Consider the following 24,577-nt stretch of genomic DNA (forward strand, 5'->3'; position numbering starts at 1 on the left):
ACGAAGCCAATTAAATACGCAATCACCGAACAAGAATGGCGGGCACAGCCCAGAGGCCTTCAGGTCTTTGTGGCACTGCCCTCATCCCCCCTCTCCCCAGCACACCTGCTCATACGCACCTTACACCCTTCCATGCACGAGATGACCAGCCCAGTATTCTGCCGTTCCGAACCAAGCGGCTTACCACGGTCCTCGTCCAGAATCTCAATAATCTGAAACGCCTGACACAGCGCCACGACAACATACGAGACTTCGGCGAGTGCAAAGTCCTCGCCGATGCAGCGGCGCGGGCCAGCACTAAAGGCGAAAAACGCGTCCAGACACCGCTGCAGCTCCTCCCCGTCCCCACCCTCGTCCCGAGAATCCCACCGCTCAGGCCGAAACTCGCGCGCGTCGGGCCCAAAGACGCTCGTGCGCCGCGCCGTGATGTACGCCGACATGCCGGCGCACTCGCCGCGGCGCACCAGGACCGGGCTGCGGCCGTCGCGCCCGCCGCCCGTCGGCAGCACCGTCGTGCGCACCGCCTGCCGCACGTTCATGGCCACGGGCGGGTACAGCCGCAGGCTCTCCTTCACCACCTGCGCCAGGTACGGCATGCAGCGCATGTCGTCGCGCGTCGGCCGCGGCGCGGCGCCGATCGTCTGTGTGATTTCGCCGCGCAGCTTGCGGAAGACGGGCGGGTGGCGGACGAGTAGCCGGCTGTGGTGAATTAGGGTTAGATCTTTTTTATTTTTTTTATTTTTTTGGGGGGGGGGGGGCTGAACTCACAAAGTCCACGACAGACAGGACGCCGTCGTGTCGCGGCCGCCCAGCAGCACGTGGAGCACATGGCTGCGGATGGCCGTGTCGTCTGCGTCGGGATTCATGTCGATGATCTGGCCGACCAGGCCGCCAGACCTGTCGCCGTCGTCGCCGCCGCCGCCGCCGCTCTTTTCAGAAAGAGACGCGGGCGCAGCGGCCATCTTCCGGCTCCGGATATCTGCCACGTACCCGTCGACGAAGCCATGGATGAAGCTGCACGCGTCGTGGAACGCCTTGGGCCGGTACAGGTTGTGGAAGGGCACCATGCGGAAGCGGCGCGAGAGCCCGGCCAGGACCGTCTCGAAGCTGGCGGCGAAGCGCGCGTTGCGGCGCGCCTCGGGGGTCGCCGCGGCGGCGCCCTGCCGCAGCGCATAGATGGACTTGCCCAGCAGCAGCGCCGAGGCCGTGTCGAGGGTGAGGTCGTAGAAGAGCGGTTGCAGGTCGACGACAGCCGCGCCTTCGCCATCCGCCGGCAGCCGCGCGAGCAGGTTGTCGACGTGCTCGCGCAGGCCGTCGAGAGCGCGCGGCTGCACGCGCACCAGGTGGCGGCGCAGCAGGGTGCGCGAGGCCTTCCAGGCGGGGCCCTCCTCGGTGAAGATGCCGGCGCCGCACAGCGGGCGGAAGACGTCGGCGCGCACGCCGAAGCCGTAGTCGGCGAAGCTGGACGAGAGGATAGCCTCGACGTTCTGCGGCGCCACCACGTGGAAGTACCGCGGCCCGAACAGGAAGAACTGCGACAGCATGTTGGTCGGGTACTCGTCGGCAACGCGGCTCATGAACTCGAGCACCTCGCCCCGCGCGTCCTCCTTCCACAGCTGCATGATCCAGTTGATCCCCAGCGGCCACCGGTTGGGCAACTCGGGCGGCCGCTCGCACCCGTGCTGTTTGCTGAATGCCATGTCACACTGCAGTGGCTCGGGGTGCACAGGTTAGTTGCGCTCTGGCATTGAAGAACGGGCTAAGGGTGCGGTTCCGAGCGGAGCGGAGTGGAGTGGGAGGGAGGCAGGCGCACCCGGTACTCGAGATAGCTCCTGATGGAGTAGAAAGCAAGCCATATTGCGAGTGCAAGAACGGCGAGCGTGGTCCACTTTGAGGCTCCGCTGGGATGCTCGTGGATGTCCGAGGCGACCGGGACCGGGACAGACGACGCCATGTTATCTACCCTGAAGATATGTTTATGGGCTACTTATCGAAGGACAACAGACACTAACCACCTTCGGTCAGGGAAATCAAGTACAACTCCGAACTGGATATAATCATGTGAAGACTCTAATTAGCTGGCTTGGAGGTGCGGGTGCGCTAGTGACCAGGGACTAAATAATAGGGAAGCCGGCAAGTCCGGCTGCCTGTCCCAGACTCCGTGCCGCTTGAACGCGCAGTTGGGACCCAGTGTGTGCTGGAAAGGCTGCCTGGGAGCGTCCAGGGTCTCGTGAAGGATTGTGTGCAAATCCCAGTGCCGAACCGAGTACGATGGCGGCACAGATCCACGGATGGACCCGCCTTGGCATTCGCCTGTCTCTGCGGTTTCTCTCTTCGTGTCGTGACACCCTAACGGGGGAGGGGAATATCGGCCAATGCCTTGTTTGCCTGCGGTGCGGTGAGCGCCACGTATTTGGTGGTTGCACGTTACCTTTAGGCGGGCGTCGTTCCGGGAACGGCTTCCAAGTTGGGGCCGTTGGGGGCCGGACGAGTCGGATCATGTCGGTTTCCCTCTCCAGGCAACGGCTTAACGAAGAAAAACTGTTTCAGGTGCCACAGCTGTCTGTGCCGAGTCTGAGGCCCGTGCGAGACCAAACTTTATTGATCCCTAGTCAGAAGAGCGACAGTTTGAATAAAGGCGTGAGCGTATCTTATCTATTCTAACAGGGGATTCCCTTGCCTGCAACCAGCCCCTTCCCCTTGCTGTTCTATCGCCCAGCCTCAAAAGAAAAATGCAAAATAAAATTAAGCATGAAGCTGAGTTGTCCAGCATCTCTTCTTGTTCCGTCCCTGAATGAGTGTTTGCAGTCTTTACTCTAGACGTGGCGACCCAACAAAGAAATCGCCCCACAACGAAATTGGCCCACGCCATGCCCACACCCACTCCACGGGCGCAAATTATCCATTTCTACACAAAATAACTAGCAAAAAAAATACTCAATCCTCTTCTTCGGCCTGTCTATATTGTTCGAGCCCACGGGCGATTATTTCCCGGGCTTCTTCGACTGCATGTGGCTGGCTTTCTGCCCGAGCCGTTTTTTTCCGCTTTGGGGGTATTTGACTAGCTTTTTGTGCCTTGGCGATGTCCTCTATACGTGCAAATCGCTCATTTCCATCTTCATATACCCTCTTACGCGTGCGAGGCTTTGAAGCCTCTAATTCGGTTGTGAGATGCGTAATTTGTGCCTTCAAAGACGCGATCTCTGTATTCTTCAGATCCAGGGACCTCCCGACCTTAGTAAACAAGGCCCGCACACGCCGCTGAGCCGGACTGAGGGCATTCCGAATACTGTCCTGGTACTTCTTGATGTCCTGACTGCCGTGCGGTGTTTTGAAGAGCCTGTCATCGTCGTTCGGGGCCGTCGGCGGCGGTGTTGAAGGCCGGGCCGGGAGTGCCTCATTGTCCTTGACCGCCTCAGGGTCATCAAGTAAACAAGCCGGGTTGAAGGGCCAAATCCCGGTTTTACTGAAGCCCGACATGATGTTACGGGCACTCATGCCTTTACCCGAGGCATCTCTGTAGCAGTAAAGGAACCGAACCTTGTTGACAGGAGCTGACGATGTGAAGCTCGCGAGGGCCTTGGTATTTTCCCTAAAATAGGTCTTTAAAGGTGAAAAGACCGAGCGATCGAGAGGCTGAGACTTGTGCAATGTATGAGAAGGTAAATAGACGAACTGGACCTTATTTTGGAAGGCCGCTAACATGAATTTTTCGTTCATATGGCTCGAATGTTCGTCAAGGATCAGTATACGCCATTCGCCCGGCCTTTGGGGCTTTGTTTGGATCAGGTAGACCTCTTTGAGCCATTTCAGCGCAATACTGGCGTTGCTCCAGCCTGTAATTGAGTAATCGTACTTCCATTCCCGGAATTCCTTCGTCAGGTTGAAGTTATCAGGAAAGTGTTGTCCTTGAAGACTGGCCCCGGTAAATATGATCACGGGCTTCAAACGAACGCCCTCAGCAGTGCCGCATTCGATAACTGAAACCCAGGTTGTTGCATCAGAGCTTTTCACGTAGGTTCGGTTCGTCAGGGAGCTTCCTATGACCTTTCCGGCCCGGGTCTCGAGCTCCTGCATGCCGTGTTCATCCATGTTAGCGATGTTGGCCGGGATGACCTTTTTATCCTTGATTTGGAAGGCCAGGCGCTTGAAGAAAGCTTCATAAGCTTCACGAGTAGATCCGCAGACTCGAGAGGATTCCAACAAGGTTGAATTCTTCATCTTTACCGCCGGGTTGCGGCGTAGGAAGCGGTCCACATATCGCTCCCCAATGGTCTTTTTCGTGCCGGCCTCATTGAGTATAGCTTGAGCGAATCTCAGCACCTGACGACGGCTAGGAGCCCTGCCTGCAGCCTCCTCATTGAGGCACCAGTCGGCTAGGAAGCTTTCCTGCGCATTGGAGAGGTTTCTTTCGGCTTGTTTACTTTGTGCTCGATTTTCTGCCCCGTGGATGCGTTTGCAGAGGGTAGAAGGAGGGATCCCGAAGTCATGCGCGGCCTGCTTCTGCGATGCGCCCTGTTCAACTGCAAGTATTGCAGATTGAATTAGCTGCTCTCGGCGGTTCGACATGATGTATTTTGAAGCTATTCGAGCCTGAATTGATGAAGTTGTGTTGTGTTGAAGTTGAAGGGCGGGAAATTAGATGACAGGGGCAGAGATTTCGTTGTGGGGCGATTTCTTTGTTGGGTCGCCACGTCTAGAACCGAGGCACCTGCTTGATGCATTTAAACGAAAATTCCCGCCGTAGACTAGCTGGTGGCTGATACCTCTCAAGTCTCAACCAACGTGCAATCCTTGATCATCAGCCTTTCTTTTGCGAAATTGCTCCGTAGACTCCTCCATCTTACTATCCAGCCACTTGTCGATGATCCCGAGGGCATCGTGATCATGCTTTGATAGAGCCGGTGCGTCGACATGGTAAGCCGGTGTGTCGACACCATGGTAAGCCGCCCCATCCAATATTTGGCAGCAACTGAGATGAGCAAGGTAGGTAGATATGCAAGAAAACGAGAGAACTCACCCTTGGATATGGAGTAGTCGCCGTCGCCCATCCAGCCCACGGTGCCGCCTGTAAAGCCCATGGGGGTGTCGAGAGGCATACACGAGTTAAAGTCGACGAGCAGCGGCTTGCCGTCGGCCCGAGCATAACGTTTTGCGGGTTGATGTCGTTGTGCGCCACGCCGACGACGCCGTGCAGGAACGCGACGGCGGACCGCAGCCCCGACATTATCGCTTCCTTGTCGAAGGTGCCGTTGCTCTTGTCCACATACCCGAACAGCGTCGGGCCCGGCGCCCGGTCCAACACAATGGTTGTCGCGAACCCCCGCCGCACCCGGACACCGCGGTACCCGGCGATGTTAGGGTGCGGGGCGAGCGCCGTGATAAGCTGCAGCGCCTCGATCTCCTAGCGCAGGCAATCAATCGTGAATTTCCCTATTTGGTCCAGGGTGGGCGACGATAAGCTTATCGCCGATATATTGAATCAATAATTGTTATCGCCGATATTGACGATATCGACCGATATCGTCGATATCGGTTGCTTAGTAAGCAGATAATTTTTTACCCCTCCTCTCCCCTCAATATCATCATCTTCATCGGCTACGCCTTGTAATATAGCTACGAAAGTGGCTCAACTACAAAATGTCCACTCCCTCGACACAAGATACCGAGGAATCTCTGGTATCTCAAGAAACTATTCAGTCAAGTCTACATGATCATCTTCGACAGCCACTATCGACTGAGCCTTCACACAAAGGCAAAAATCGTCTCTACTATTGCCAATACTGCCCTTGGTTTGGGCAAAGCACCACGAATGTACGACTTCACCTTCGCAAGCATGCTATCACCCTCGAAGCCCCATCTCGTACGGCATCTCAATCTCTTCATTTCTTATACAACAAGGCATCGGAAATCGATCAGACTTCTGAATTGGATACTCGAGTTATGAGGAAGATTCTCAACCAGAAAACCCTCAATGAAGCCCTTGTTGCTATGATTGTCACCCAAAATCTTCCCTTCCGGATTATCGAGAGCCCATTCTTTCGTGCCTTTTGTCAGGAGCTAAATCCTGAGGCTCAGAGTCTTATCTCATCACATTCGACGCTTAAACTACGGATTAGCAGCTCGTTCAATCTTCATAAAGATATTCTACGGAAGAAGCTCCAATCAGCGCTCTCAACAATCCACCTTGCTCTGGATATTTGGACTTCTCCAAATCACAAGCTATTCCTAGGGATTTGTGCTCAATTTGTGGATTTCGAAACCGAGGAATTAGTCAAGGCCCTAATCGCTCTACATTCTATTCCTTCACACCACTCTGAGGTCCAGCACGATATTCTCTTCCAAACTCTTCAGGATTTCGGAATCTATCACAAGATTGGGGCATTTATCGGCGATAATGCTACCTCTAATGACAAACTTTGTTTACTTCTCGATTCGAAGTTTGAAGAAGAAGGCCTCTACTGGAAGGCGTCAGAGAATCGAATCAGATGTACGGGGCATATTATCAACCTAGCAGTCCAAGCGTTTCTTTTCCAAAAGGATGAAGAAGAAGAAGATTTCGAATCGGGCTTCTTTCGCAATATCGGCCCCCTTGGAAAGCTTCATAATATCGTCATCCACATCCGTGGTTCAGTCTCTCGTACGAATCAGTTTAAAACTCTTGCCGGCCGGAATATTCCTCTCGATAATAGCACAAGGTGGAATAGCTGGTACGAGATGTTAAGAGTTGCACTGGAAAAGGAATCAGCCCTTGATACCTATTCGAAAGCTTGGTACGAAGAGCTGAAGTCTGACTTTCTTTCTCCGCAAGATTGGGAGATTCTTCGATTTATCCAATCCTTCCTTAAGCCGTTTTATTCAGCAACAAAAACTACTGAGGGAGATCATGCAACAATCGACCGAGTTCTTCTTGTTATGGATGCGTTGGTTCAGCATTATAGGAGGAGCCAGGAAACCTTCAAATCTAATCCCTTTATCTCTCAACGAATCCAAAAGAGCTGGCAGACTTTCGACAAATACTATGCCAAAACGGAAGATACTCCGTATTATGCTGCTGCGATTCTTTTCCATCCTTCGAGGAAGACTGAATATCTCAAGTATAATTGGGAGAAAAAATGGGTCAAGCCAGCAATCCAAGCGGTCAAAACGCTCTGGATCAACTTCAAAGGAGCAGAAAATAAACCACAGTCAGCTCTTCTGATTGAGAAGGAGAGGAGCCAAGATCAGAATCCGAATCCGAATGATGATTTGGATACCTTAATGCGAGGTCTTGAGAACTTTCCAAGGCCACCAAGCAAAGATGAACTTGAAGAGTACTTGTCAGAGCCACCTCGTCAAATCGAAGGATCATCTCTCTATTGGTGGCTCCGTATAGAGCAACGAAGACGCTGGCCGAAGCTATCTCAATTGGCAATCAACATCCTATCAATCCCGGCAATGAGTGCTGAGCCGGAAAGGGTCTTTTCTGGGGCTGGTCGTACGATAACGTGGGAAAGAATGCGACTAGGAGAAAGTACAGTGGAAATGCTTGAATGCTTGAAGCATTGGATTAGGTCAGGGCTTACGGGGGAGCCAGGATGTATTCGAGAACGAGTTGTGGAGGTTGAGGCGGAGATAGATTGATAGCTGACTAAGCATTATCAATGTTATCGATATTTATCGACGATATCGCACGATTATCGGCGATAAGCGATATTTATCGTTGCCCCAGCGATAATATTTCGCCCACCCTGCTAACTTATAAGTTAGGTGGGGGGGTAAGCGAACACTACTGATTTAGAACATTCTGTATAAGCAGGAGTCCCAACTAACCCTCCAACAAAAGAAAGGGTGATCTTTTTATTTACAAAACTTCAATACAATCTTTGATATCCTCTGAATCATCCGCTTCTTCCGCATCTTCTAAAACCTCTGCTGCACGCCCTACAGCTCTCTGGGCCTCACGAATAGTCTGAATATTCGCAAAGGTGGTATTTGGATCTTCTTCAACCTTCTTCTTCTTTCTGGCTCTTATTGATTCGAGAGTGTGTTCTAGACCTTCAATCTTTCGCTTCCTAATAGCCAGTTCAAAGGCCTGTTCATCCAAAGCCTTACCAATCTTTCTGAGGAAGAGCTTATCCGCTGGCATTGCTTTGATGATGCGTGCGAACTTCTTTGCCTGCTCAACGTAATCACGTGCCTTTCTAGGAGTCCTCCACTGCACCCGATCGTCTCCATAATCCTCCAGGATTGGCATACGGAGTGTGCGAACCTCTGGGGTAACTATAGTAGTTCTTAAGGGGCGTGAAGTATTAGAATTCTTGAGGAGGAGTGGGCTTCTTAGCGGTTTGTTGACATTCAAGGGCCAAAGGCCTGATGCCTTCCATCCTGACTTAGCATTACTCTTAGTAATTGCCTCTGTGCGTGAAATCTGGTAGCATTCCAGAAACGCACGTTTTCCGGCTACAGAAGAGTCGTCAAAGGCGTTAGCAAGAAGGTCCTCAAGCCGTCTGCGATAAAGTCGTTTTAGGGGGACAAATATGGCCAAATCTAGGGGTTGGAGGACATGGGAAGTATGGGGAGGCAGATAAATAATGTGAATATTGTTTGTGAATGCCTCCCACATATAATCGGCAGTTGTGTGGCTGCCATGGCCATCAATAATAAGGAGTCGTTTCTCAGAGGAGTTTGCTGGCTTGGTGAGAGGAATGAACACATTTTTTAACCATTTGAGGCTTGTCTCATCGGCAGTCCATCCTTTCTCAGTTGCTGTAAAGAACTAATCCTGAAATGGCTTCATATCCAAAGGAAACCATTGTTGTTGAACGCTTTTCCCCTTAAAAATGACCAAAGGAGGAAGGCAACGGCCAGCTGCTGAGATGCATTCGACAAAAGTGGCCCAAGTGCGGGTTCCAGGCTGTTTTTTTTGAAGCGCCTTAAAGGCACGGCTTCCAATGACAAGGCCGTTGGTTCCTCTGCCTTCCATAATACCAGATTCGTCCTTGTTCCAGCGATTCTCTGGCTTAATCGCCTTGATAGCTGGTGTTTGGAAATGGTTGAACCAAGGTCGAATTGTTGACTCTGTAGCGCAGTTGACGCGGACCGAATCGACTCTCTTGGCCCTCTGAGTCTTCAAAATTCGATTGCGGTTAAGAAAGGCACGGCACCACCCCTTTCCAAGTGGTAAGGAGTCCCCCCTTTCAGCTAGAATACGGCGTGCAAGCTCCCTGATCTGTGCATGTGTAGGGGGCAATCCTAAATCTTGTTGAAGAAGAATCCATTCGACTAAACGATCCTCTTGGGTCTGTGTAAGCCTTTGCTCATCTTGATGAGCAACATTTCGAGGTAGGAAGCCATGTAGACGGCCATAAAGGGTGGAGGGTGGAACGTTCCATTTTCGCGCGACTTTGCGTAATCGATGTGTTCTGACGGCTTCCTCGCAAGCCTTGCGGAGGTCTTCTTCTGTATATGAAACCATTGTCAAGAGAAGAATAAAACGAATTGAAGATGAAGAGAATTGGAAAAGAATTGGTTGAGTTATGGGCTTTTTATATAAGAGGGTTGGTTGTGTTCCTCGCTTATCTAGAATGTTCTGGATCAGTGGCGTTCGCTTACTCCCCCACCTAACTTATGCTTTGCCAACCCGTCGATAGTTACCGGGGGAGCCTCACACATCAAAGACACTAGAAAATCAAGCCCACGACACGGGCAACAGAGTGCCACCCCACCCTGCCTGGCTGTGACAAGCTCACCAAAGCCGGACTGTTTGTAGCTGGGTTACCTCGAGTCAGAAGTTGGACATATTCTACTTATTTCCACCGAGGCAAGTGCGGCGAATGACTGCGGATTTTTACTTAATGGCCCTAATTTTATGACTCGTTTAGGTGTTTATGACATACCTGGAAACGAAGACTCGAGCAGATTGATAAAAGTAGATAGCTATGGATAACTATGTTTACTATGTACTTGATAGTAACAAGTAGCAATTGACCCATTCTACCAATACATGTGTCAGGAATAGAAGTCATTGTACGCCACACATCGTAATTGGCCGAAACCTGGGTCGATTTATAACCACTTGGGCAATTGAGCAGGCGAATTCAGGGTTGGCTCCTCGGTGTTTGTCGAGACTCGAAATTGTTTGCCCGTGGCAATACGCATAATGCCACAATGGCGCGTTGCCATAGTCCGTTTGTGCATCCAGGTTTCCAGACTGACGATATGAAACCGGCTCGAATGCATTTAAATACTTCGACCTAATTAGATCCCCATCACCATAACCAAACTAGTTCACTTTTCTCACACGCCGACTCAAGCCATATACACACTCAGCATCGAATCCCAGCATCGAATCCAGTAGTCCCAGAATCCGACAATACGCCCGCACTAACTGTCTAAAATCTCGTATCCAACCAAGCACCATGTGCAAACTCGTGATCGAATTCTTCGTGTGCGCCTGCCCGCTCCGCAACACCTCAAGATGCCCTCATCAAGCCTACATTCGAGAACCCGAAGACATCTCGGGCTACCCTAGAAACCCTCCAACAATTAACAACTATTACCTCCGTGACCAGAGCGACTATCAACGCTGCATCGACTGGGAGCCGTTAAAAGGGACAAATGTCTACTGGGACCACTGCCTCACTGGGAGGGCTCTGAATACGCGCGGAGGCAGCGACATGCTGTGCGGTGAGACGGACTCGGAAGTCTACACGCGTCCTGCAACCGTGAAAGTCCCGGGAATCTGTCCTGCGTGTGAATCCAAGCACCCGCCGACTGAAGTGCCCAGCATGCCCCAAGCCTCGCGGTTCCAGTTTGTTGAGTACTGGATGCGCAAACATAGGGAGGCGGACCATAGTGGTTGGCAGCGAGAGGCTCCCAGAGTTCAACCTGAGAGGCAGACGCTGCCGACAGTGGAGACAGACAAAGCAGAGGTGGAACAGAAGCCAGAGACGGACTCAGAGTTTGGGGAGAGGGTGAGGCTAGAGTTAGAGGAGGCTATTAAAGACGACATAGAGACCGAGTCGGAGCAATGGCACCGGGAACAATATGAGGAAATACTCAGGCAAGCGCTGAAGGGAGGGCCGGGGGCAAAGCCAACGCCGAAGCCAGCGCAAGAGTCAGAAGACGAAGACAACCACGAGGGCACAGAAGCCGAGCCCGCATTTCTACAACCAAGCGACGACGGCGATGTTGGCGACTTCTTCATGATCCGCCGTCCCAGCACCTTTTCAGAGAGCGGAGTTATCATCACTACTGGCCTGAACATAACTGGCCTAAACATACGAGAAGCCCCCAAGGCCGATAGCAGCACTAATTACACCACCGCCGTCACTCAGCCAAGCGCGAGGACGGGCACCGTGCTCCAGACAGCCATGGCCGCCGCACACATGACGTTCGAAATCATCACCGGCAGAGACAAGCCGGTTTCGGACGATGCTGATGACGATGTGGAGAGTGAAGATTTCGACAGCGAGCAGAGCGAGCCCGACGCAGCTGATGAGGACTGGGTGGCGCTGGCGGCGTGAGTAGTAATCGTTGACTCGATATGTAATGGTGGACTCGGTTTTCCATCCCTCTTAACAGGGGCCCTTGACATACCTTGCCTGCCCAGCCAAACCCCTCCCAAAATCTTTCAGGTCTAGGAATAGCGGTCGGATGTTGCACACAGAAACGGCTTCCTGCAGGTTGGTGGAGGTATGTTGCTAGGGGTGGGGGGAGCTGGAGAGCAAACGAATATGTACGTGAGTGTTAGTGGCAAATATGGAGGGTTTTGCGACTTGGGTTAATTTACTCGAAGCTGTTTAGCTAAATAAGGCGCTCGTTGGGGCTTTAAAAACAACTGTGGCATTGTATGTACAATCGGTTAAGAAATACAGTCGTACCGCTGTTAACCCATGTCTACCTAGTAATCTCACTTCTGAGCCATATATCCTAACTTGGGTCACTGAGCCTATTTCTGAGCTACTAAGCTCAGGCGCCAGATTTGGAGTATAAAGAGTAAAGCAGTAGCCAGTCATGTGCACCAACCATCCGATCTTGTATTATCGTTGAGAGCCCATCGCCGCCGACAACGTGGATCTTGCAGTCTGGCAGAATCCAGGTTTAAACACCAATTTGACAGTCGATACTACGCGGGTCAAAGTCTCTAATTGGCTTTGGAAGTGGGACTAAACTGCGCCGAACTCATGACTTGGACGATGAAGACTGTCTGTGAGCCTGCCTTGTTACGTTTTCGGTTCTGGAACCGCATCGCCCTAATTGGCGCCAATCTGCTGCGGCAGTTGACAGCGCTGAACAATTACCTACATTGGGGTCAGGGGACAGGACCCGCTCTCGCTGCGAAGGGTACAACATCCGTAGTCCGATTGCCTTCATAATGGAAGAGATTGGCTTCAAAGTCATTTAATTATCATTACCCCATCTTCATTCTCACTTAATTCTCACTTAATTAACACTTAGAACACCTACCTTGGGTTAAAGGCGCTCCCTCTACCCAGATATTAGGTAGAGAGCGCCTTTATGGGATGATACCAACACCTACCCACGACAAATCCCCCTCATGCACAAACACACGTCGACTTCACGGCATGCGATCCAGCTCAATTTCAAAGCTCTTGCTCCGCTTTTCCTGTTTGATCTTCACTCGATTCGTGGTCAAGTGCCAGGCCAGTATAGTGAGCGCGGTCAGGCCTGCCGAGATGACGATTAGTATCCATATGTAATTGGAGATGACTGGCTCGCCCTCGCTCGGGCGCCAATTGAAGATGGTTGTCGAGAAGATAGACTACGTAAGCAGTTGGGTTAGCAATACTACGGAATGTCGGGGACTTGGGAGGCGCACGCCAACGCAGGACAGCGGGAGGTATATCATGCCCAGGACGGCAATCGATCTCATCTGGGCATTCTCGATCTGTGACTCGAGGGCAATGGTCGTGTTGGCCTTGGCAATCTGGGTGTTGACGATGGAATCCTCGCGAGAGATTTGGCTCCATCCCTTGACCGACGAGCATGGTGAGCCATGGTACTAGTCAAGTAATTATTGGAGACCCGGATGCACTCACAGTCTGCATAGTTAATGACAGGTTCGCCGCCATCATGCTGCACTCGTCAATCTTGTCCTCATACTCATCCAACACGTCGCGGATCTACTACTAGATCAGCACCCCGGTCTCGAGCACAGCAGCCGGTGCCCATTCCTCCCGCGCAAGCGATTCGTTCTCTTCCAGCACCTTATTGAGCTGCCGCTTAAAGGAGCGAATCTGGTCCATCAGCGTGCGACTGTGCACGCAGGTAGCGAGAGACTCGCGTATTCTGTGTGTGTTGAGGTCCCAGTGCTTGTTCTCGAGCATGTCCGAATTGATGGTGAAGTTTCGACGAGATCCTCGGCGACGTTCACGAGTCGTTTGCGCTCGAGCTCTACGAATATCCCGACACATAGCAGTGGGTGGTCTATGTTGCTTGCGGCTGATCGCAAACTCATCTCAATATCGCGCATCTGTTCGGTGCTGCATCCGTAGAAGACCGAGTAGCTTGTGTTATCGGCTATCAGGTATGTACTAGAGAGAGCTACATCGCCTGGAAAGACGGCCGACGTGCGGGCGCTGTAGGCTGTACCACGAATTAGCTTATTTCCCTGGCCAAGGACCAGTAGGTCATGTGCGTAGGAAGCAACACGTCAGTACCTATCTCCGGGCTGAAAGTAGACAAGTCATCTTGTGAGTGACGACGGATGGGCGAGAAGTAGGGGACTCGTCTCGCAATGGTCCGTGTTATACTCCGGTGGACGTGCAATAGTTTTACCAGTTTTCGCCAAGTCCCTGTTGAAAATGGAAGATACGACACGGGTGAAGGTTGCCCTGGAAATACCTCAGGGGCCCGGCTACATATTCTGCTCAACGACTATCAGCCCGGGTCCGTCGTAAAACATATTGGGTCCTTCCAGATGACCTACACAACGTAGCTAGTAGCTCCCTCTCCTATGTCCGTCTCGTCTTGTACCTATCAGACCCGGCCGTGTTAGTTGTTGAATAGCTGCGCCCAGGGAGGGTTGAAAGTGGGTGGGTAAGTATACCGAACTAAACCAGGATTCCCAGTCTTCCTTTCCATTCAACCTATCAATCACCACGCCCTCCTATACCATCAATACTTTATATCCAGAAAAGTATGTCGGTAGGGATGGACGCTACAGACCTTGTGATTGTACCTACGTATCGCCACCGCTATGCGTCCTGCATACTTGAAAGTACTAAAATCGTGGGCCGACATATCCCGATTGTGTCCGGACCAATCCATGTCTCCCTTTCTAGGTTTTCAATGATTCGAAGTTGATGACAGTTGCAAAAATTGCCCAGTATTTGGAGGCAAGGTAACGTTGCTGGGTGGCTGTGCATATGCAGATGAGATTCAGAAGTGAGATCGAGAGCGAGACAAAAGTGAAGGCAAACGGTGTGACGATAGCGCGCAACTAGAAGTTTTGGGGAAAAGTTTGCCGCCACCTGGGCTTTTTTATAAAGCTGAAAGAGAAAGGGAAAGGGAAAAAGTGGGGGGGAAGGTGGGAGAGCCCCGCAGACTGCCTGCGCCACAGATATCTGCTCATAATCTTCCCATTGGCTGCTTGGAGAAGTCTTGGAGGCGGTGAGGGAAAAAATTGTTGCCCGATTCCTGCCGTGCGCCGTCAGGCAATCATCGTCAGGCATCGTCGTCAGGCATCATCGTCAGGCATCGTCATCAGACGCAGTGGCGACTAAGTTGAGTTTTCTTTTTTTTCCCCTCGTTCGTCGTTTTGTTTTTTAAATCCTCTGGTTTGTTGACTTCCGAATCGCCTACTCACCTACCTTGTTCACCTACCTCCCAGATGTTCACTCACTTTCAAGACGGGTACATAAACAACGAACGTGAGAGCCTCGTCAACACTCGGTATGGTATGGCACAAGAAAATCATGAAGCAAAAGTACAACGACCCGGACCAATTGAAGGTTTACTTAGACACGGTCTACGGATCGGGAAACTGGATGGTCGAGGTGAGCTGGACCTGAGTGTCTGGTCGCTCTAATCACCTTCTAGATGTATAACCCGCTGATCAGATGCGGCTTTGTTAGGTCAGGTCCAACAATCGCTGGATGATATCCCTCACAAGACCGTGGCAGGAGGTGAGTGGGATCAGCATCTCGTACATACATGAGCGAAACGTAGAGATACAAGGCTAATTAAGGCTTGGTTGAAGTCCGAGATGGAAAACATCGAGAGCAACATCCGGGTGCATTATGACATAAACGATAGCTATTTTCACCAGACCAGTGAGGGAACAAACAGTCCGACAATTAGAGACACCAAGCCTCGTCCTGGATGAATGACTCTATCTGTATCGGGGCATTGGGGTATCGCCGTTGAAATACAAGCGAGGCTAAAGATAGTTACGGCAGGCATGAGAAATGATATATAAATGTGATCATACAAGGAAAGGTGCCACCGCCATGCCGTGAATTCTTCCTACAATAGTACTTTGCCCATTGACTTCTCAATAAATGACACCTGGGCACCGTTGATGTAGTTATATTCATGTACCTGAAACCTGCCTACCTAACAGAAGAGAAAACGACGTTGTCAGTCCCTGAGGGCTGGCTATACCGGCGGAGCTGTGCGCTGGCGCTTGATGGACCGGGGGCAGGTTGACTCCACGGGGTCCGAATACCCTCTGCGGGGCTTTAGGCAGTAGAACGGAGGTCCCAACTCGGCTTCCGGGGAACTGGACAGTTAGCGTCCGAGTGACATAGGTAGCAGAAGGTGAATGAAACGTTCAAGCTACCTGAATTCCAGTAACCCGTGTAGTAGGACTGGTCAACGTTGCAGGTTTCACGGAATGCGTGCAAGTCCTTGGTGAGTTGAGATGACTGTATCCGCTTTTTGGGGTCAAGGTTGAGCATTCGTTCCTCTACTAGCTCCAGCATTTGGTGGAGATACCAGCTGCATCTCCGGTTCTTATTGAGATTTTTGATGTGGCCAAGGACCTGTGGTTTTAGAACCACTTTATCCACCTTGGACAACGACGAATGAATGCTGAAGAAGGCATCCGACTTGAAGCCAGGCCTGTGCGACTCAGCCTCAAATCTGGTTTCTGAGAATTCCTTTACTCCGTCGTTCCCGAGAAGGTACCAAGTGATGTACTCCAGGATAACGCAGCCAAAGCTGAAGATGTCGGTAGCCCGTGAGATCTCCCCCGTTTCGACGTCGAACTCGGGGCCTCTGTAAGTCTCGGTCCGATGAGTGAATTTGGTATTCCCAAATGTCCGAGACATGCGGCTATGCAGCTGGGCCAGTCCAAAGTCGGCCAGCTTCAGTTCGAGTCCGCTTTCTGTTACTGAGTACAGAATGTTCGAGGGCCCGAGATCACCGTGCCTGCCGTAGACGCTGTAGTGGTTTTGGGCAGGATTAGAGCGCTGATGAGCGGTGCGGTCGTTGTGGACACACTGAAGAGCCGCAGCCAGTCCGAAAATCTGCTGCGCCATGCACCGTGGGTGGTTCTCATCATTCCTGAGCCTGTCCCCATTTTCCCAAAGTTGCGTTAGGTTGCCGTCCTGCCAGTCAAAGAGGAGGAAGTAGTCTGTTGAATTGTTCGTCTTGTTGCGTATCTCAAATGATGCGCGAATATGAGCCATATGCTTTTGCCCCTCCTCGAGGAGCTTCTCATCGACAAACTTATGGTGGAGGCAGAACAAGAGCGACTTGAGCTCTTCCTCAAATACGTCAGGCCTATTGTCGTTGAGCTGCTTGAGAGCGAACCGCTTTTGTGGGCTCTCTGACTAGATAGGCACTGCTTGTGAGAGCACGTTCGTAGTAGGCTTCTTGTTTTAGTTGCGAAAGATGAACTTACCACGGTATTACCATTGTAGAAGTCTACTCGACTGACAAAGTTCCAGTGGCTGGGGTTGATCTGGACCTTGAAGACCTTTCCAAAGCCGCCAAGGGCATGATAGTCGGTGTTTTCCTTATTCGACACCATAATATGATTCGTCTCTGGATTTCCCAAAACTTGGCCAAGAGTCTCCATTGGCAGATGGTCGTCACGCTCCAACACATAGTGAAAGTGTTTATCCGGCAGTTGCTTGAGGTAGGGAGCCGTGAGCGAGTGGGTGTAGCGTTTGAGATTTTCCCGGTCGACCGTGTTTGAGAGTGCCTGGTTGAGTTTGCTATGCTCATGGTTTTGGTTCTGACATTTAAGGAAGAATTCTCGATCTCGGGGTGCGAACCAGAGTGGGAGGCAGTCGTCGCTCATACCGTCATCCATGGCACATTTGATCAAACCGGCACAGTTGATTCTAACCAGGGCAGCCAAGAGCTTGCGGCAAGGTGGTTTTCCATGAGTACCAAAGCATATCATACGGGCTAACCCATCATGCTCTGCCTCGTCTTGGTCCTTGAAGCACTCCAGCTCGGGCATAATTTTGGTGATCTGGGAAAGGCTCATGATCTCTTCCAAAATCTTTCGCGGGATGTAGGCAAGAGACTCGTAGAACGACTCCTCCCTGGCCTTATTCAAGATGTCGGCCAACTCTTTCAAGGGTACCGGCTCGCGTGGATGCGGGGGATTATCAGACGAGGCGCCAAAGTCTTTGCGGTAGTCTTGCTCCCCTCTGTCTTTGACGATGGTCACGATGTTACCCTCAAGGCCGAATTCGGAAACCCCGCCCTGTAGCAACTGTGCTGAGCTCGTCTCGGCAGCCATGGTGATCATGAGGGAGTTATGCCGGGGTACTTCTTCTTGTTGGTCGGGATAATTCATAAAAAAGGGGGCGGTGAAGAGATTTTTTGCGAGGAAACATACCAATAGAACATCAACGTAACATAGAAGTGTCATCTATTATAAAGCTCGCTTTCTTATTCATGTATCTGAGTCATTGCCGTTTAGCCACCTATCACGGTAAGTTGACCACGAGGCGTAAATTGTAAGAGAGTCTCATTACTATTAGCTCGCACTGTAATCTACTGTACAAGACCCTAGCCCTACTAACTCGGTACATCTACGATTCTGCCGCTCAGCACTGAATACGAAGTACCTACCTTCCATCGCTACTAAACAATATCGTCGTGCCATCAATAATCGATGCATCGGTCAGGCTCCATTTTCTATCGCTGATATCGTTGCCATGAATATAATAAAGATTTGAGCGACCTGAGCGATTCTAGTAACGCGGCCAATCTACGGCTACGGGTTTAAATTACGGATTTAGAAGCATGTTGACATTGGCGACGTAATTGTACTTCGCCAGCGCTTGGGGTGCAGCCAGTAAAGGTGGTAAATTTTCGTTGTATTAAGTGGTAATTCACAAGGCGGTGAGATGTAACTTATAGATGGCTGTTGTACCTACAGTGCGTTGGATCGATTTCACAGTACCAAGAGGCTTTCTGAATTATTGCATCAATTGTGTGGCAGTGCGTAGAGTGCATATGAGGGTGCGGCAGAGCCTAGTGCAAGAGGGGGGAATGATTCCCTGGAATTAGTTGTGGGAAAGAAGGTGAATTTTGTGGTGGCCCGGTTTGGGGGGTCTGAATTGAAATTTGCTTGGAATTGTTCGGTGAACCCGCCAGGCTGCCTCCTCGGAAATAATGCCAATGATTGGGCGACGACCAATTGCGGCATGATTGAGGAAAGAAAAGGAAAAAACATTTGACTCAAATAGGGCGTCCTACACCCTATTTACCAGGTAGGGAGGAGGAGGAGGAGGAGGAATATGCCTCGGGCCCAGCAAATTTCACATTCTTCTCCATGTCTTGAGATGCGATGCATTCAGGCGGAGTTTACCGGCTTCCACAGACTCTGACTGGTCAGGTTCGATGGCGTGGTGGCAGGGGCAATCACAAGGCTTCTCGGAAGGCGCAGTGCCAGGCTAGTTTTGGTGGCCGAATTACGCAAGTGCCTTACAGTCTGCCTAGATAGGTTTCACAGAGAATAGAATCCGCCTTTCCACTTAAACTCGCGAGCTTCTACACCCCCCCCCCCCCCCGGGTGGTTTAAATGGTTAGCTCGTTGGCTTTTGTAGTGCATTTGGAATACAGGGTGTTCGAAGTCACTTTCGTGCATCACTAAAAGGTCACGTGGTGGCTTGGTGGTGCCATGCAAGAGATGTTCCACATCACACTGGTGCAAAGTTTTAGGCAAAAATATAGGGTCACCCTTCATGAAAGCTAGGTTTCGCACTCCCACACCTCAGTATAGACACCACCTTTGTAGGTGTCGGCCAAGGCCTTTAAAATGGATAAATCTTTCTGACAACCCCGAAGACTTTTATCTTCTTACACTGTGCAACAGGTTGACCAATTAAAGGATGTGGCGTTGTGAGCCTTGCACTATCTGGGAGATTTTTATGAGGGTTGCCAGCATACAGCTGATGGTTACTCAAAGTGCCAAACAACAGGTATCTGTTGCATCTAGTAGCGTAGCGTTACAGAAGGCACGTGGGGGTGACCTTATCCAGGGTGGGCGGCGATATATTCGATACCCCTGTACAAATATTCGGCGAATATGATGCACTAAAACTTAGCGAGATGAGGACTGCTGTTGCGGGCACCATAGGGGGCGAAGCTAGCAGCAAAACGTAAAGGGAAAATACCCGCTGTAGCTTAGCGCCAGCCCGCTAAGTTACAGTATTTATCTCACTAATTTTTAGCGTTTACCCCACTAGAACTTTGGTCGATTTCAGCGTATCATATTCGCCAAATATTCGTACAGAGGCCCCCACCCTGACCTCATCTTCCCTTTACTAGCCAGCTCGTTACATTACGATTCTAAACTATAAAATGCTCCACGTTGCCATTCCGATAGTCCATCAGCGTCGGCCTCCTTCAGCCCATAAGCGAGCCATGTCAACATCAAGGATGGCTCAAGAACCCATTGTCGTGGCCATGAACCCACCACCAGTGCAGCCACTCTCCGCCCTTCGCGGAGTACATTGGAAATCCGAGAAAGACGGGACTTGGACAGCATTCACTACTCCTTCATGGGTCAGCTCAGCCTCTCTCAAGCAACTACTCGACACTCACTGCCCCGGCCGCCACTCAGTTGAGGTATGTCTACACGATGAACTGTCCCTGAAGGGCCGAGAGCTGACTTTAAGCACACTATTTTAGCTCAGACGCGATGTCTTCAAAATCTCAATCAACAGCGAGTCCGGGGGCGGCTAGGCTCGCTACCTGTATCCTCTTCTCCAGAGACTGTATCCCATTCCATATTCATCACTACCAGCACCACAATCAATATTAGCGGACCAGACCTGGGGCTTGAGAGCTTCCCGCTCGGAAACAGTTGCTCCTTGGAGGCTCCCAAGCCCTCAAGATTGGATTTTGGATTCCTGGACAGATACCTGCAGATACTGCGGAGGTGTTGTCCCACTCTTGTTACACATAATCTAATCTATGACTAAGTGATGGGAAGGAAGTGGTACGGCCGGGTTGTTGCGTTCGGCACCTAGAGTGGTGCTTTTACAGGAAGTCAGATTCTCGAAAGGTTGCTAGCGGGTGGCTTGGGACAATATGGAAAGTGTCACGCGCATTTACAGGGCAACGGAAATGAAGCATTTGATGCAGGGAGGTAAGGCTTGAATTGTCTGTCTTTTTGTTTCTTTTGGGAGGGCAAAAAGTCTCTCTTTTATAGTTATGAATAGTGGCAAAATCTGGTGGCGAAGAATCAAGTGGTAGCTTCTAGGTCCTTCTTTTGCCCACTAACCCCTATTGTCGTGACAGAAAGCCTTATTGCTGTGCACCGCCGCCCCCCTCGGTAACGCCCCGGCCGAACTTGACGACTCTCTCCTCCACGAAGTACAGCCCCGGCGCCCTCCGAGCACATAAATAGAAGATCTTTTAGATATGAGTGACGATGGAAGCACAATACTAAGTAATACACCGAGCCAGTAAGAGGGTGATATATTAAAGCGGGAGGTTATATTTATTTGGCTTAGAAATACAGCTTCAACACTATTGTTCATCCTGTTCTTCAACATACAGTACCAGTAACAGCCAACTAGGTCGCCTGCTCCGTATAAATAAAAGCGTAGTCAACATCGCCTTCTTCCTCTCGAAAAAGTATACCTGCGTGACGAAAATGTCCCTGAATGACTTTATGTCTTCCTGCAACCTCGAAAGCAGACTTGGTTAAAAAGCTCTTGAAGTCCTCGGCCGAAATATCATCACCACCGATCCACATATAATGCCGCCGCATAGAGGCCTTCAAGTCGCCGAAGAAGGCCTCGATAGGATTGAACTCTGGCGAATAGGGCGGTAAATACCACAACAAAACACCGCGTTGGCGCCAGATTCCCTTGACAGACTCGTGGTAATGCCAGGAAGCGTTGTCCATTACTAGTATACTGTTCGGGCTCGGGAATGCATTCATTTTCGGCAATAGGCACCGTTGTAACTACATGGCGAAGCCCTGGTTTGTTGTATGACCTTCGAAGACAAGCAAGTCGAGAAGACCGCTCAAACACAACGCAGGTAACAGATGGAAGCGATTCCCGCGAGTCAGGGTGCTCTTCATCCACGGCTCTACCCCCCTCGGCGCCCACCCCGTACGCCGCGCGCCGTCTCTCCGATCAGTGCCGGGTTCATCGACGAAGACGAACATTTCGGCTGTGAATAGCGTCACCTTCCTGACCCAGTCGAGGCGAAGCGGCTCGCTTTGTTGTGCGTCCTTGAAAAGCAGGCGTTTTTTGGTCCAGTTGGCGGCCTTCAGTTGTTGACTTATATATGCCGTCGTCACGTATATGATGCATTCGAGGACCAAAAACCACTGCATTTCATCGAGGTAAAGGTTCGGTTTGTCGGTAAGCAAGTCTAGCAGCTTCTAATATGGTCAGTTACCGCATGGAATGTATGGAGGATGCCAGACTTAGGTTAGGGCCCATGGGGCGAGGAGAAGCGCATTGAACCGGCTCCTAGGCTTCGTAAAAGGGTCGCCGGTATGAAGATATCGCTTCTGTAGTACGTAGGCGTATGCCACTGTGATTTCGGCTTCTTCGGCAACAACTTTGGGCTTTGCGCCAGAAACAAGCAGATAATAGGCACACGCCATTTATTGCTTGCTGAGTTGCCGAACCATTGGAAAGGACACGCGCGTAATACGCGCTGGATCAAGAGGATTCGATTGAGCTACTTTCTGGCCCTACGCAATGCGTTTTGGGCGGGAAAAGTAGGAAAAGGTGGCCACTTGTTGGAATCGTCGGTTGCAACTGTTGCAGCTGTGTCAAATTCGATGGTGTCGTATCCCCTAGACTGCTAGCTCGGCACCCCGCAAATTAGGTAAAAGGTCCGTCAGTGCCAAGGAAAATATGGGCCATAATTGTCTACCAATCGGGGTGGAGTCAAGGTACGGAAAAGGCTAAATTTTACACCAAAAATTAGGTGTGCCACTTGTACCAGCACTCATCAGAGTTACAGAGGGCCACCCCGCATTGTTGACAGCCAAACCTGATGTCCTGCGCCGCGGCCAGTGATTGAGGGCATTCGTACTCACTTCCTGCAGTGGATTTCGACGAAGTAAGGCGGTCTGGCCTTTCTAATCGTGCCCTAGGCAGGCCTGACAGTCAGACTTCTTGCCCCGATGGGTTAGTTGATGCTCCTGCGCCGGGATTTGTACTGTAAGAGCATCTTCAACGCTAGAGAACCTCCTTTTCTTTGCCAGAGCCGAAACGCCATATTGATCCAACAGAAGTGTGTAAATCTCGGTCTTCCAGGCCGAGAGGGTCTGGAACCTATGTCACCAAAGAGGTCCAGGGTAGTGTAGTTGCAAGTAATAACTGTTCGTGGATTCGGTGCGGTCGGTGTGGTACGTGGAGAGGTCGAAATTGGTCGCCGCGGCGCGGTTCGGGCGGTGCGACCGGCCTGACAGTGCTTACATCGCCGGCTTCCGGCCGCGCTTCCTCTTTTGGTCGTGGGTCAGCCATTTTAACGCGTGCAAAGGACCAGAAAGAATGAAGGCATTTACCTAGGCCGTGAGAGCTTCATTCGCGTTGTTTACTTTGGTGGTTTTCGCGGTCAAATTGTTAGTAGGGGGTGCCCTGACAACTGCGATAACCTCAAGTAGGGATTCCACTCCCGATTTTAAGAGGCAACGACTCTATGGCTTCAGGCAATTAGTTGGGTGCCCTTGTAGCACGAGGAACGGGGCTTCCTTGTGTCAGGCAAGTCCTCCGCGCTGCCTCGTGCGGGATTTGTTGCCCCTGTCGTTCCTTCCTTCCACGTTCCCCACTCCAACAATTTTCCCTTGAACCCATTCGCCGACTCCGATACTCTTACCTATTTTGGCCACGCCCACCTTTGGTCCCTGCGCAAGCCACCATGCACTTACACCAAATGATACCAACCAAGCCCGAAGACACAAGTTGGATGTTGCCTGTCGTAGGTTATAGCCCGCTTCCTTCCAATCTGTCGCTTGAATAGAGCACAAAATGGCACTACTATTAATCGTTGGCTAGGACGTTAAGTTTTCTTAATAAAATTTTCAGGGGCCTGGAGATTTATCAATCCTGTATGTTAAATCTTCAGGGCGATGGGACGATGACAAATGTCTAGATCTCAACTCTCAACCCGGACAGTCTTGCAAGGCTTTTCTCAAAATTTGTGATGCCATCGCCAACCTGGGGCTTCCCAGACACGGCCCAACGACAGCGGTGCTTCCGTTTTGGTGTTTTGACTCCAATGGAACCCCGCTGTTAGTCGAGCTCATTTTTGTTGGGGCGAAAATCGTCCTCTCGACTACCCCTCTAAACACGAGCTGCCCGCTGGCGCAGGCGGAGTGCGAGATGCAAAAAGCGAGCGATGAAATGCAGCCAATCATGCTACGCGACGCGCAGCTTTAAAGCCAACCGCCCGTCTTTGCTGCGCCGCGCCGCTTCCCGCAGATTGCAAGCCGAATGTCGGGCGCGTGCTCGCCAACGTTTTTTTTCTCGGCACCGCCTTCAACGTCAACCACTACCAAGCATCACAAAACGCGCAACGCACGCACACCCCATTTCGCGCGCAAACCTTAACCTCGCGACGCGATGGCATCCAGCCACTTCTCGCCGCGGCACATCCCCGCACTGATCCTCGCATCCACGACCACGCTGGGCGGGTTCTGGCCCATGCTCAACGCGCACTCGGCCATGCTGGCGTTTGGTTTCCCGCCGCACCTGGCCGAGGCGCCCGCCGCGCAGCCTGTCATGCTCCAGGGCCAGTCGCGCAGCACCATCCTCGGCGCCCTCATCTTCACCCTCTACTTCCGCCGCCGCTACGCCGAGATCGACACGCTCATGGCCATCATGGGGTTCTGGGGCGGCGCGGTCGACGCCTTCGTTGTTTGGAGGCACGGCAGGCCGGACAAGGCTTTCTTTCGGCTGGTCACGCTGTGGTCGTTTGCCGCTATTGGGTTGGCGGGCTTGACTGCGTCGTCTGGGTGAAGTTGCGGGGAGGAGCAGATACTGGGCCTGTGAGGCAGGTTAGGATTGAAGATTTGTTGCAAAAGTCGGAAATTAATTCCCGCACCAATTAGTTCTAATTACTAAGAGCAAGCAGTCGTCAGCCGCACCATGGTAATGAGGTCGGGGTGTAGATTACTTTTAGTCTA

The 24,577-nt window shown here is 51.4% G+C and overlaps 9 protein-coding genes across 9 annotated transcripts; 3 read left to right on the forward strand and 6 right to left on the reverse strand.

Moving 5' to 3' along the window:
* Nucleotides 1-59: 59 nt before the first annotated feature.
* Nucleotides 60-1,954, reverse strand: B0T26DRAFT_676934 (cytochrome P450; the record flags this gene model as incomplete). Its single annotated transcript, XM_060440034.1, has 3 exons — nucleotides 60-699; nucleotides 769-1,706; nucleotides 1,814-1,954. The coding sequence occupies 3 exons, from the start codon at nucleotides 1,952-1,954 to the stop codon at nucleotides 60-62; spliced, it is 1,719 nt and encodes a 572-aa protein (XP_060293802.1).
* A 2,662-nt stretch (nucleotides 1,955-4,616) lies between these two features.
* B0T26DRAFT_714435 (uncharacterized protein) lies at nucleotides 4,617-5,378 on the reverse strand. Its single transcript, XM_060442190.1, has one exon. It carries the CDS (start codon nucleotides 5,225-5,227, stop codon nucleotides 4,886-4,888), a length of 342 nt encoding a protein of 113 aa, XP_060293803.1. The 5' UTR covers nucleotides 5,228-5,378; the 3' UTR covers nucleotides 4,617-4,885.
* Nucleotides 5,379-10,400: 5,022 nt separating this feature from the next.
* On the forward strand, nucleotides 10,401-11,507 carry B0T26DRAFT_676935 (uncharacterized protein; the record flags this gene model as incomplete). Its single annotated transcript, XM_060440035.1, has 1 exon — nucleotides 10,401-11,507. The coding sequence occupies one exon, from the start codon at nucleotides 10,401-10,403 to the stop codon at nucleotides 11,505-11,507; it is 1,107 nt and encodes a 368-aa protein (XP_060293804.1).
* A 1,055-nt stretch (nucleotides 11,508-12,562) lies between these two features.
* B0T26DRAFT_741601 (uncharacterized protein) lies at nucleotides 12,563-14,247 on the reverse strand (the record flags this gene model as incomplete). Its single annotated transcript, XM_060443992.1, has 6 exons — nucleotides 12,563-12,766; nucleotides 12,824-12,976; nucleotides 13,044-13,127; nucleotides 13,161-13,396; nucleotides 13,459-13,557; nucleotides 14,229-14,247. 6 exons carry the CDS (start codon nucleotides 14,245-14,247, stop codon nucleotides 12,563-12,565), a joined length of 795 nt encoding a protein of 264 aa, XP_060293805.1.
* A 325-nt stretch (nucleotides 14,248-14,572) lies between these two features.
* Nucleotides 14,573-15,436, forward strand: B0T26DRAFT_714455 (uncharacterized protein). The gene is made up of 3 exons (XM_060442191.1): nucleotides 14,573-15,002; nucleotides 15,081-15,131; nucleotides 15,206-15,436. Exons 1-3 carry the CDS (start codon nucleotides 14,901-14,903, stop codon nucleotides 15,329-15,331), a joined length of 279 nt encoding a protein of 92 aa, XP_060293806.1. The 5' UTR covers nucleotides 14,573-14,900; the 3' UTR covers nucleotides 15,332-15,436.
* B0T26DRAFT_714456 (kinase-like domain-containing protein) lies at nucleotides 15,437-17,796 on the reverse strand. The gene is made up of 3 exons (XM_060442192.1): nucleotides 16,853-17,796; nucleotides 15,788-16,781; nucleotides 15,437-15,727 (listed from the first exon to the last, which is right to left on the reverse strand). Exons 1-3 carry the CDS (start codon nucleotides 17,759-17,761, stop codon nucleotides 15,687-15,689), a joined length of 1,944 nt encoding a protein of 647 aa, XP_060293807.1. The 5' UTR covers nucleotides 17,762-17,796; the 3' UTR covers nucleotides 15,437-15,686.
* Nucleotides 17,797-17,992: 196 nt separating this feature from the next.
* Nucleotides 17,993-18,681, reverse strand: B0T26DRAFT_714457 (uncharacterized protein). The gene has a single exon (XM_060442193.1). The coding sequence runs from the start codon at nucleotides 18,644-18,646 to the stop codon at nucleotides 18,398-18,400; it is 249 nt and encodes an 82-aa protein (XP_060293808.1). The 5' UTR covers nucleotides 18,647-18,681; the 3' UTR covers nucleotides 17,993-18,397.
* A 4,802-nt stretch (nucleotides 18,682-23,483) lies between these two features.
* Nucleotides 23,484-23,912, reverse strand: B0T26DRAFT_338923 (uncharacterized protein). Its single transcript, XM_060434466.1, has one exon. It carries the CDS (start codon nucleotides 23,807-23,809, stop codon nucleotides 23,555-23,557), a length of 255 nt encoding a protein of 84 aa, XP_060293809.1. The 5' UTR covers nucleotides 23,810-23,912; the 3' UTR covers nucleotides 23,484-23,554.
* A 102-nt stretch (nucleotides 23,913-24,014) lies between these two features.
* B0T26DRAFT_650256 (uncharacterized protein) lies at nucleotides 24,015-24,410 on the forward strand (the record flags this gene model as incomplete). The annotated part of the gene is made up of 1 exon (XM_060438165.1): nucleotides 24,015-24,410. One exon carries the CDS (start codon nucleotides 24,015-24,017, stop codon nucleotides 24,408-24,410), a length of 396 nt encoding a protein of 131 aa, XP_060293810.1.
* Nucleotides 24,411-24,577: the final 167 nt, after the last annotated feature.

Source organism: Lasiosphaeria miniovina (genome assembly GCF_030549165.1).
Source record: "Lasiosphaeria miniovina strain SMH2392-1A chromosome Unknown B0T26scaffold_5, whole genome shotgun sequence".
NCBI classification, from domain to species: domain Eukaryota; kingdom Fungi; phylum Ascomycota; class Sordariomycetes; order Sordariales; family Lasiosphaeriaceae; genus Lasiosphaeria; species Lasiosphaeria miniovina.

Excerpts from the sequence above, each read along its gene's own strand:
- B0T26DRAFT_338923 (XM_060434466.1), bottom strand. The coding sequence starts at position 23,809 with ATGATTGGCTGCATTTCATCGCTCGCTTTTTGCATCTCGCACTCCGCC.
- B0T26DRAFT_714456 (XM_060442192.1), bottom strand. The coding sequence starts at position 17,761 with ATGAATTATCCCGACCAACAAGAAGAAGTACCCCGGCATAACTCCCTC. Across the intron at positions 16,782-16,852 it reads TCTACAATGGTAATACCGTG|TCAGAGAGCCCACAAAAGCG; the intron begins GTAAGTTCATCT and ends GTGCCTATCTAG. Across the intron at positions 15,728-15,787 it reads CACGGGTTACTGGAATTCAG|TTCCCCGGAAGCCGAGTTGG; the intron begins GTAGCTTGAACG and ends CTAACTGTCCAG.
- B0T26DRAFT_714455 (XM_060442191.1), top strand. The coding sequence starts at position 14,901 with ATGGTATGGCACAAGAAAATCATGAAGCAAAAGTACAACGACCCGGAC. Across the intron at positions 15,003-15,080 it reads CGGGAAACTGGATGGTCGAG|GTCAGGTCCAACAATCGCTG; the intron begins GTGAGCTGGACC and ends CGGCTTTGTTAG. Across the intron at positions 15,132-15,205 it reads TCACAAGACCGTGGCAGGAG|TCCGAGATGGAAAACATCGA; the intron begins GTGAGTGGGATC and ends GCTTGGTTGAAG.
- B0T26DRAFT_714435 (XM_060442190.1), bottom strand. The coding sequence starts at position 5,227 with ATGTCGGGGCTGCGGTCCGCCGTCGCGTTCCTGCACGGCGTCGTCGGC.
- B0T26DRAFT_714457 (XM_060442193.1), bottom strand. The coding sequence starts at position 18,646 with ATGTTTTTTCCTTTTCTTTCCTCAATCATGCCGCAATTGGTCGTCGCC.